At 40.2% G+C, this 12023-nt stretch overlaps 1 protein-coding gene across 6 annotated transcripts in view; it reads left to right on the top strand.

The window, feature by feature from the left end:
* The window catches only part of ptprfa (protein tyrosine phosphatase receptor type Fa), a 327453-nt gene that overhangs the window by 105162 nt on the left and 210268 nt on the right, over positions 1-12023 (top strand). For 5 of the 6 annotated variants that reach the window (XM_056377834.1, XM_056377829.1, XM_056377831.1 and 2 more), the window contains exon 3: positions 2689-2834. The exons of the other annotated variant lie outside the window; for it this stretch is intronic. In XM_056377834.1, the coding sequence (XP_056233809.1) occupies positions 2689-2834 (146 nt within the window). The remainder of the gene's footprint in view (positions 1-2688; positions 2835-12023) is intronic. 6 annotated transcript variants of the gene reach the window in all.

Genomic DNA, 12023 nt, shown 5'->3' with positions numbered 1-12023 from the left:
GGCTTTTGTACTAAACAACCATGTTCCCTTACATCTGGAGAATCTGATTTGTAGTTGTAGTTTAAATGTATATTTACATTGTCAAAGGCTTTTCTGTTAGTGTCCATAATAGTTCTAATCATAGTCATCAATGGCCAGATTAGATGGCCAGCATATAAACATATAAGATTCACTCCTGGAGTAACTCCCAAAGCCCCAACCCAGCCATATAACTGGACTGGACAAAAAAAAAGCCACATGATGCACAATATAAATGTTGAATCATTCAGTACAGGATGGTGGCTTAAAAAGTCCTTTTTTTTTTTCTTCGGTCAAGCGGTTAGCAGGATCTGAACCATTAGCTGTGTGTTGTTAATGTGTTAAAGATCTCAATCTCTGTGTCACTATGAATCTGATGCTTGGTTTATTCTGCTGTGTTTGGTTGTTATATTTGTGAGGTGTAATAGTAGATGGGTTTGTGAGTGTGTTCTGAGACAGAACTGAATTTTTAGTTTCAAAAACATATTATTTTGCAGAAAGCCATCCACAATATTTATATTGATAACATTAGATGGTCAGACCTACAAAGGAGATACTGCAGCTGTATCATAAATTTCCTCTCTGACATACATTTTTGAATAGAGACAAATCTTACATTTTCTTTCTCATTTTTTTCTCATCATAAATACCTGTCCTTGCGGATTACACGTGAGCAGTCAAACTGTCATATTTTTAAGGAAATCATTTCAAGAAAAACAGCAAGCACGGGCTGAGAGAAGAATGCAAGTGAGAGACAACTAACAGTTGCCTGTGAAGTGAGGCGAGGGCACCAGCATGTTTTACATTAAGAGTTCCAAGCCTCAAGGTCACCTAACAGTCGCCATGGGAAATGAATAGCTCAATGACTGTACAATCCACTTGCTTCTCCTCCACCCACCTCCTCTTCCTCTGAAACCTCTGATAAAGCCTTTTGTGCTGGCTTGACTCTGAGATGCAAGTTGGAGGGCAGCACTATGCAAAAATACATTATACTATTTGCCAAAAGTTGGAAATGTCTTCCCTGCAAAACGCTCTTCATGGCTCATTAGTGGGTAAACAGGATTTAATCCCTGTTTGGAACATTCATCTTGCTCTTTGCATGCTGCCATATTGAAATGTTGTGAAAACGAATACTGATTGACCTGTTTCTTTTCAGGCAACCCTGTCTCCTAGAAATTACTTTTCTATACATCAAATATGCAATCGCTAAAATGTTTTCTAGGAAACGTAACTGCGACCAGATCATGTTTTCTAGAAACGTAATGCTTATAATTTACAAGTACATTGATACTGAACACATTAGTAAAATGTTCACAGACAAAGGGCTGAAGGACCAGATATTCTAGTGGAAAACAAACAATCTCCATCTATAGCGACTAGTGAACGATCCTGGTCTGGTTTAATACAGACACAGTTCACATTGACTTCAGACATTTAACCTAAACCACCATCTTTCTCTAACCTTAACCACAGAGGTGATGAGTTTCCCACAGAGCAGCTCCACTTCAGACAATGAGAGCTAAGTGCCTTGCTCAAGGGCACATAAGCAAACCTCTTTAACTCAATGTGCATTTGTGTTTATGTAGCTTACTGACTCAAATTACCTGACGCAATGATGACAATACTTTGATTCCTTCAAGCACCCAACACTTGAAGTGTCATTGACCTGTCTCAGCATATCTCTGAACGCAGACATTATGACACTCTCTTGCGGAATAAAAATGTGGTCTCTGAGGTGGAACATGGTTTTGTTGCTCCTACGTGGAATTAGTTGTCACCACTCCACATTTCCTGCTGTCTGTCTCCAAGGAGAGCTTTGTGAGTGTTACCGCCACAAAGTACTACAAAAGAACTTGGGGGTCCTGTTGTAGTACTTTGGAACTGTCCTGCATTAAAGCTCTTGTGTCTAAAATGACATCTTCTTACATCAAGAATAATTTGTTTTTGGTTTGTTATTTTCATACCAAAAATAGAAAAAGAAGATACAACTTTGGCTTTTGCTTTTCTGTGTGATGCTGGGTGCTTTGGAGCAAATGCATGTGTCCTTGTGTGTTTGCTTGTATAGGGCCAAATGCAGACAAAAGAGTTGCCCTCTGTTCAAGTCCTTACTCTGTAGTGTCAATATTGGTCAAAACCATGACATTGTACCTTTAATGTACGCATGACCATGACATGAAGTGTGAATCTGATTTATTTATTTGAACTACACTATTATCTATGCACAGCTCTCACTGCAGATTGAAGAGTAAACATTTCAGGTTTTTATTTAAGTGATATACAGTATCATGGTCCCAGTGCACAGCTTCAGTAAAACCAGTGTTGGTTTATGATACTTATTCATGCATTCAAAGCAGAGTTTTCAAGGTTTGTATCTGTGCATTAACTCTGTCTGCTCCCTGCCACCATAATAAGACTGACAGATGCTGTTTATTAACAGGGGAAGAATAGTGTTCGGCTGTTTTCACTGGCGTTGCATTTGACTAGGTGTGGCTGTAGGCAGGAGATAGCATTTTGTTATTGCAACACTTACTACCAGATGTAAAATCCCTGTAACTTGCCTGGAGCTGTTTCTCTGTCAGGGTTTTCCATCTCATACTCATACTCATCCTCTCTTCCCTGCTCTCCCTCTCTTCCTTCCCTCGCCTTTGTCTCATCATCTCTCTCCCTTAGGCATGCCCAGCTTCATCAAGTCCCCTGACGATCAGACAGGGATATCGGGAGGAGTGGCATCATTCGTATGCCAGGCAGTGGGTGAGCCCAAACCTCGCATAACCTGGATGAAGAAAGGGAAGAAAGTCAGCTCTCAGCGCTTTGAGGTATGACCCAGGAGCTGGCCTCAAAGCTCCATGTCTGATGCGTTACAATGTGCAGCATCTTCCTTTCTCCTACCTTCAATACTCATTAGCTCTTTGCCCTTGTGTCCAAAACAGAGAGAGCAGCATAGGGCATAGTCAGTGTAGTGACAGCATAGTCGTTATGTGCCTGCAATGCAATAGCATTGAAGGCATACACTCGAAAATTCCTGGAGAAATTTTGAATGTGCTGCTTCTTGGTGCGTGTACTTCACTCCTCACATTTCAATCTCAAAAGGACGTTACTTTCAGTTTCATTCAGTCATAGAGACTTATCCTGACACTGACCTCAGTCACTGTAGGTGTCCTTCAAAAAATCAGTTTGAAGCTGTCACGACTGGCCAAAATAACCTCACACTGATGGTTTCTAAAACCCAACTTTGTCCCCACAACCATAGCAAGACATGTACAGTATATACACATGTACATGCCCTAACAGAAGTTGGTCCGCATTAAAGCTATACCACTATCTCCACAAATAGATGATAGCTTCTAAGATCAAACTTTTATTACCTACCTTACCTCTTACCGTTTTGAGACTCTTATTCAAATTATGTGCTGACAAGTGGCAGCAAGTATACGTAGCTCGCCGTTTTTTGCAATATATTTGTATATATTAGTATATTTTTTGTCGATTGATGTTTTTTATTCTATGTCATTGTTTTGTCTGACAATGGAGAAAATAATATACACAAAGGAAGAACTCCTGGCTTTAAAGTTTACCAGATATGGAGTTAAAGATCCCTGAAGAAGCTGTACCGTGAATGCAGAGCTGGGGCTAAGCCAAAGGCTAGGATCCTCAATCCTCATGGGAAATATCAACTCCCTGGCTAACAAGTGTGATGAACTGGAGGCACTTGTGAAGAACCAGCGAGCTGAAGAGGAGATTAACGCAGCCGACGGAGGACTACAAAAAGAAAGTAGAGAGGAAGCTGCAGCACAACAACACCAGAGAGGTGTGGAAGGGGACGAGGACCATCACTGGCTATAAAGAGAAGAACAGCCAGGCAACATCAGGTGATGTGGACAAGGCCAATGAGTTCAACCTGTTCTACAACAGGTTTGACACAGCGTCACCTGTTCTCTCTCCCACTACTTCAGCTGCAGCTTTTACTACGGCATTTCCTTCCCAACCTGAAACTGCGGCTGCAACTCCCTCCACACTGGGGTCCAGTCTCCTGTCCTTTACAGTGGAGGAGGTGAGGGCGGAGCTCAAGAGGCTACGTCCTGGAAAGGCAACAGGCCCGGATGGTGTGTTTCTGAGGCTGTTGAAGGACTGTGCAGCCCAGCTGGCTGAGCCTCTCCGGAGGATCTTTGACTTAAGTCTACTGTGGTATCTTCCGTAGCGATGATGTGATGATGATGAAGGAATCTCTGCAGACACTGGCTCACTTGTATATAAAAAAGTTTATTACAAAAAGGCACAGCATCATTTGACAAGCATCGAAACAGCCTGTGAGAGGACCCAAAGCTAAAAAGGATCTTCTCCCGTTTTCCCAAAACCATACAATTTATAGGCAGAGTATCCTCTAAATACATATTCATGACATAGCTAATTCCTAATAACCTATAGTGGCACAGAGCCAACATTTATGCCCAAACATGGTCATTCTATATGAAGATAGAAGATACCATGAATTGTGTTTTGTAAAACAAATGTAGGCTTTAGGAATGTTTTGGAGACAGGAACGAAGGGGGTGCTCACCATCTTCTGGCGCCTGACCTTACACCTAGAGTCTCCTCCTAAAAACACTCCTATCTGTAACTCACAGAGCAGCTAAGACACAACACTACAAACAGGGAGGGTTCCGGTCTTGTGGAAAACATCATGTCTTGTTGCGGTACCTAAAGTAGGGCGACCAGCTGAGATAAATGACTACAGCCCGATGGCCCTCACATCACACACCATGAAGACCCTGGAGCAGCTGCTTATCCACCTTCTGAAGCCACAGGTTAAACATGCACTAGACCCCCTACAGTTCACCTACAAAGAACATATTAGAGCGGATGATGCCGCTCTTTACATGCTCCACTGGGCCCATTCTTACTTGGATGAGCCAACCCCCCATTCTTACATTACTGGGAATAAAAAATGTAGTAATTACAGAGTAAAATTGAAGCAGAATAAAGAGGGTTGGTCGGTATTTACATGAGGATTATGTTCTTTGATTTCTCATGTGCATCTAACACCATCCAACCCCCCATTCCTAAAGACAAGCTGGAAGGGATGGGGGTGGATCCCTGCTTCACGTCCTGGAGTGTGGATTACCTGACAAGACGACCACAGTACGTCAGGCTGGGTAACTGTGTCTCAGGGACAGTGATGATGAGCCGAAAGGGGTGCTATGACTTTTGGTGTTAAAATTCCAATTTTTCCCAAAGTTATTCCCAAAAAACTGGGAATAAATAATGCATTAGAAATGCATTGGAATTTTCTTTAGAAACCCACCTTTTTTTGACAAAATTGCACCTTTTTGCTGAGTCACCCAGCTCTCTCATACCTGCACGTAGAAATGTGATTCAAACTGTAAAACGGAGGAAAACTTCTGCTCTCTCAAAAAGACAGGAACTGTTTTTACATAACATGTAAACTTTTCAAACTGTGAGCACTCAAAGGAGGAGTGCAAATCACTTTTTCTTTAAAGTTAGAGTGAAAGCGTAATATATATATATAATTCTTTCTGAAAATGTAGACATAGTTGTTGGGATTCATAAAATGTAACTTTGACAGGCAGGGTCTGCACAAAATTTAAACGGGGGTGCCGAGTCCGGCAGCAATACCTGTCTCACTCTCATTGACACCTAATGTAATCGTCTTTTTTTTTCAAAAGAATCTCTCTCTGTCTTCGCACTGAGCTTCCTCACTCATTTTAAGGAATATCTGAATAAAATAGAGACTGTAGAAACTTCTGGCTTCAGTGTCTGGCACGGTCTTTTCGGTTTATGAAAAGAAGTAACGGTTTTCTCATAATTTGCAGTTGTTTTGAAGCCATGTAGAAGCCAAATTGTGGGCAGATTTTCACATTGCCATGGCAACGGCAGCTGCTGACCTGTGTGCGTGTGTGCGTGCGCCTAGCAACCAGATAACCAACTGTCCAAGCTCCGCTAGCTTTACATTAGCCGCATGTTAGGTCTTAAATTACATTTAGTTAGGTCTTAAATATGTAAGTCCATTTACTGCTTCCTTCGTTACCTTTTTTTTTTGTTTTGTTAAAAGAGTGAATGAAGTTGTGACGGTCTCCGCTGAGACAGAGGAGAGGAGAAGCTACTAGCCCTCTCTCGTTGTCACTTCTAGTCGTGTTGCTCTCCTCCCCAGTAATGTTAAATTTAGCACAGAAAAAAACATAATAGTGGTAATTTAAATAGCGGTTCATGGGATTTATTAACCCTCAGGGGTCCCTCTGTCCTTTTTTGGACATTTTCTTCACTTTTCTATCTAATGTCAGTTACTGTTACAGGTCTATTATACACTGGTAACACATTTTGTACCCTCTGGGGTTCCTCGCGTCCAAAAAAGGACACACAAAGAAAATGCTATAAAATCATCATATATCAATATTTTTTTCTGCTTTTTTTGCATAAATCTCTTAAACCACTTCAGTTCTGCTCAAACCTACCAAATGTTTATTAGTTTTCAGGATTTTAACCCTTTAAATGCCAGTTTGAAGACATGTTGCCTCTTGTTTTATAAAAAAAAAACAACACAGAATATGAGATATTTCCCACATAATACATGATGGAGGGATGTGACATTGTTTTATATCAAAGTCTTTTATATCAAGACATTTCTCAAAACCAGAATATGATCAGGGTGACTTTTGAACACTGGAAATAAATCATGTACTCATCCCGGCAGTAGCCCCCGTGGCACTCAAAATTTCCCTGGAATTTTCTAGTTAACTGTTATTATTATTATTATCATTATCATTATCATTATCATTATTATTATTATTATCAACAATGAGGTAATGAACACATGAATTTCTCTTAGGGGATGCATAAAGTATCTATCTATCTATCTATCGATCTATCTACAAAGTGTATCCATGTCATTGGGATAGCTAGTGTCTGTAAATTTCTGTGCTTCTGTGTTTGACAGTATAAATTGCATACGGTTTTGTCCGACAATGTTAATTATTCCCTTTTACCATTTTGACACTTCTATTTTGAAGGTTAATCTAAATTATGGAGATGGTGTTTGTGTGTTTCTGTCAATGTAGGTGTGTGTGTGTGTGTGTGTGTGTGTTTGTGTGTGTGCGCGCGCACTGCAATGCAATAGCATTGAAGGCATATATTACTGCCCTGCATACTTTTTCAATTTATTCATCTTCCATATCAAAATTTCGGTGCGTAACTAGCCCTGCGGCTTTGATATAGAAATAGAGAATGAACGGGGAGACATCTTAAACATGATCAGCTCCATTGCTGCGTCATACTTCAACGTATAAAAATGGTTGAAACGTTAAATTGGTCTCAAGACTTGAGACTCTTCTGGGTTAAATCGGTATTTTGACCACTATTGAGGTTTACACAAATTCGCAGTTTATGTTTTATGTAATTTTTAGACCGTTTTAGATTTTATAATGGGTGTGTATTGAAGTGATCAGAGCTGGAGTGGATGACATCACAGCTAGAGTGTGAGAAGCTCTAGAATTCCTTTGGAAAAAATTCTGTGTAACTCGTCCTTCTGAACATATATTTCCGTCCTCACACATCATGACTTCCTCTGTAGTAGACAAATTTGTGCTGTTTCATAGAAAGTGTCTACTTAAGTACAGAGACTTATAGAATTTGAATAGTGAACCTCAAAGTGATGGGAGTACCATCCACCTCTCCCATTGACTGCAACACAAATTCACGAGCTGATTTGCAGAGAAAAGCAGAAGTGACCCATTTTTTGAACTTGCTCCTGTGTCCACATTTTTGGCTCTAGAAACACCAAAGCCACATAATCTGTGCACAAAGGTCTTGTGCCGCTCATAGTCCGCTCATAGTTCTGATAGGATTTACTGTTTTTTCAGAAATAGCAGTTATTTGAGAGGCTTGCTGAGCCAAAATCTCCCCCATCTCTATGTCTCTGGGGAAAAATGGACAAAGCTGATTCTTTTTGGCTAATTACACTCATAACTCTTACCCTTATTACTCTCAAGTATGAGAGCATTTATAAGGCAAATCAACACTGTGCATGTGTGTGTGATCATGTCTTTCTATTATTGTGAGAACAATTTTGTATAGAACCTGTTTTTGTACACATATTATGTACACACATATATTGACAGACACACAAACCATATCCACCTTTGGATAATAACCTTATAAAAAAGTGTCTCAACCAGGCAAGATAGGGCTTTTGGAGCCTCTATGGTAGACAACTCTACTGCCACACACAACAATACACACACGCACATTGACAGACACACACAAACACTATCTTACTTTTTTGAAATTCACCTTCAAAATAAGAGTCTCAACATGGTAAGAGGGAATTCTTGGCTCTGTTGTACAAAACCTCATGCAATTTACACTGCCAAACACAGAAGCACAGACATTTACAAACACGCGTCATCTCCATGACATGTATGAGATGTACAGCAGCTTTCCTCCATTTAGTGCCTGTTTGAGACCACTTAATGCAATTCTAGGTAGTTGTGGTATTCTAATGAGAATACCTGCGGCTCAGCATCACAGAGTGCACAGTTCAGTGTCTTCAGGTTAAACAGCTGCAGTGGGAGGTTAGAGAACACAACTGTGATAACTCATTGTCACTGAGCCAGAGGCCAGCGCCTCCTAGGCTGTCAGGTTTTATTCAGTGTGTGTGGGTATGTGTGTGCAAGATTCAAGAGCACCATAACAAATTTTATACCTACAAGGTTCCAAATGTTATTATTGATCATTTAAAATACGATACACTGGCTCATCTGTGAAATAAACACAAGTAGGTAAAGTTAATCTTCAGTTTGAAATGTTTGAAGCATCTGTAGTTTGAAGGGGTTGTAGGTTTCCAAGGAATGAAGCCTCAGCTTGACTCTCTATTCAGTCTCTATGTCTTAGTCAACATCAAAAAACATTATCCACTTTCACGGAACAATATGTAAAGTTGGGCTGTTTCCTTCAAAACAGACAAAAAATAAAACAAAACATTGTCCGTTTCCATGGTCATTAAAATAATTACCAAAAGCGAGAGAAAGAAAAAGAGGTCAAAAAAGTGTGTGGCTCCACTCTGCTTGCCGAACTGACCTGATATCACTCCCTGCCCCTCCCCTTCCTGAAACATCAAAGCAATTCAGGTGTGAAGTAATTAAAAGGCAATGACCTTATTCCTTAATATTTCAAACATGACAAAAGAAGTTATATATATTTTTAGCTATCCACGCACTCATTTTAGTGATAAATAAACAATTGACTTATGGTGTTACATTATTGGAAATATGAACTGTAAATAATTCAACCTGTAAATAGTGTAAATAGTCCTTCAGTTTCCTTTATCTGTTACTGTCTATTGTTGTTATAACACATATGAAATGAAACCAATTTGTCCAACATCAGTTAACTGCATTTAGGCTCCTACAGGGGTAGTGTGCTGGTGGGAAGGCTTGTAGATGAATGTGCAAAGCGTACAGTAATGAGAATGAAAACATCTCTAGATCCCAGACCCAAGGTGGCATCCAAACAACACTTCAACACGTAAGCATATAGAGCTGACAGTGATGAAACCACTTTACAGCTAGATATACATTTGTATACATGTATAATTGTGATTGACAGATTATTTCAGATTTTTAGAGTTATGGATGCACTTTCTTTTGTTCAAGGAAGTTGTTGCTTTCTGTTCATGTTTCTATGAAACCAACTCACAAAAATCTGAAACTCACCTGACTCAGGGAAACATGCTTCTTTTGTACTATCAAAGTTCGTGTTGTTTTATAATACTGTAGGTAAGAGCAGGGACTATTTAGAAGACTGATATGGTCATGTTTGTCCTAATGAAGGAACATTCACCCAGTGCAACAGTGCAGTTCTGTTATTTACTGTTGTAAGAGAAGAGCAAACAGGGCAGCAGACCAGCTGGTTGATGCTCATGGTCTTATTTTAGCAGCCCTTTGGTCATTTACCTGTGGCACTGTAACATAACACAACACGAAAGCTCCAAAAGAGCTAAGAAAATTGATATGAGGCATTTTTGGTCACACAGCAGAGCTATGATTTCAGCTCTATTTAGTCTCTCACACAGAGCACAGCCTCCACCGGGCTCCATAATAGTTTAGTTTTTATTTAACTTCAACTTCAGAATTTAGCAGATTTTTATTAGAGGCGGGTCTTTATTTCTAACTTCCTCTGTTTGATATGTAGAGTTGGTCAAAGCGGTATTTTAGTACGAAGCCTCGTTTTTAGTAGCTCCCACTTGCCTTGTTAAAGTTACTGCATTACGTGTTAATTCAAACTCAACCCTTCCTGTAATCATTTCAAATTAAAAGCCCTCCGTGTAATGCAATACAGTTTATAAGTTCCACACGCCACATCCTTCATAATGATCAGTTGAATCAAAACTGTCTAAAACAATGTTAATACAAACTGAACATTATAACCTTCATGAAGGAGGATTTACTGCAGGTCTGCCGTATTAGACTACATCGGTTTTAGCTAAATGTTCCTAATAAACTGACAACTGAGTACATATTTCTAATTATCAGTTGTATGCACAGACTGCAAAGTGCCTGACTAGAATTAATTGGTTGCCCTTGCTGTTGTCCTCACCTGCGAACTGATACACCTGACAGCCTGAAGATGCTCTTTAATTTATGGGGTGCATATTATGCAAAATGCACTTTACCATGGTTTTCTAACAGTAATATGTTTCCCCAGCCTGTCTGCAAACCCCCAAACATGAGAAAAGTCCATCCTCTCCATCTTTTGCTTGCTCCACCTTTCAGAAAATGTGTGCTCACAGGCCAATTGGAGATTTTCCCTTGATGTCGTCATGTAGGGGAATAACACCTCCCCCCAGGTGGGTGACACTCCCCGAGCTAGATGTGTGTTCTGCCCACTGAGTCCGCCTTGCAGCCGCTATCGTTTATTCCCTCGCATGAAAGTACGAGCGAAGCACGCTAGTTGCTCTGTTGTTGACTGTACAAACCAACACATAAATCTTTTTTACACCCTACGTCTGAGGATGTGAAGACCCAGTGGATTTGTTTTATTTTATTTTTGGTGGACATTTACCGGGGCGGGCTAACCATTTCACTTCACTGCTTTCTCAACGAGGGCCAGTACAATGCAGGATTCACTACAATTCTGAAGATAAAACATGGATCAGCACCGACTGTCCGAACTTCAAACTTGGGAGGTGTAAGTTTTACCATTTTATGTTGCTTTACTGTATGTACATGAGAGCATGTTGCATGTGTTGTTAGCATGGCAGCTAATGTGACCAACGTTTTGCTCGTCCACACAGCCGGGTATAGCAGGGTACAGATTGTATGCAATTCCTCTGCTTAGTATCGCTGTGTGACGTTGATTAGAGCCACCCTGCTAACTTTATCACACTTGAAAGGCGTTGTAGCTGTCTGTAAAGTCAAGCCGGTAAAATTCAGATCAAACATAGGCTTTGCAGTCATTAGCATAGGTCTCTCGGCTTGTTTATTAGTCCTGTGAAAGTTAGTATTAGGAGTCCTGCCCTATGATGGCCATTTTAATGTTTATGATCACATTTACAGATACAGTGCCTGTAGGGAATATCTACATAAGCGCAGAGTTACAGGGAATATGTGAAAGGGGATAGTCTATAATCCACATTTTTTGCATTTTGCACATATAGTGAGCTATTTTCTACATTTACAAGCTTTTGACAACCCAATTTACACATAATTGAGTGCATTTGTTGTTATCATTTTTGCACTGCTTGCAGCTGTTGCCATAACTACACATTTGAGGAGATGTTGGTTTAACCTCCGTTTCACCAAGGCCAGCACATCAAGTGCATCTATACAGCTTCCTGCAACAAGGGATGTTGCATGCCAGACTGACCCACTGTAGGCACACAGTTATCCTTGAGGACTCTTCAGCCTCACATCAGAAGTACAGGTCTGTAGCCACCTGAAGTGCATCTACTTTTGATAAACCTAACAGTCACTTACCTGTTGCAAGGTTTAAATA

Source organism: Seriola aureovittata, chromosome 6 (genome assembly GCF_021018895.1).
Source record: "Seriola aureovittata isolate HTS-2021-v1 ecotype China chromosome 6, ASM2101889v1, whole genome shotgun sequence".
Classification (NCBI taxonomy): domain Eukaryota; kingdom Metazoa; phylum Chordata; class Actinopteri; order Carangiformes; family Carangidae; genus Seriola; species Seriola aureovittata.
This window is presented reverse-complemented; position numbering and strand designations above follow the sequence as displayed.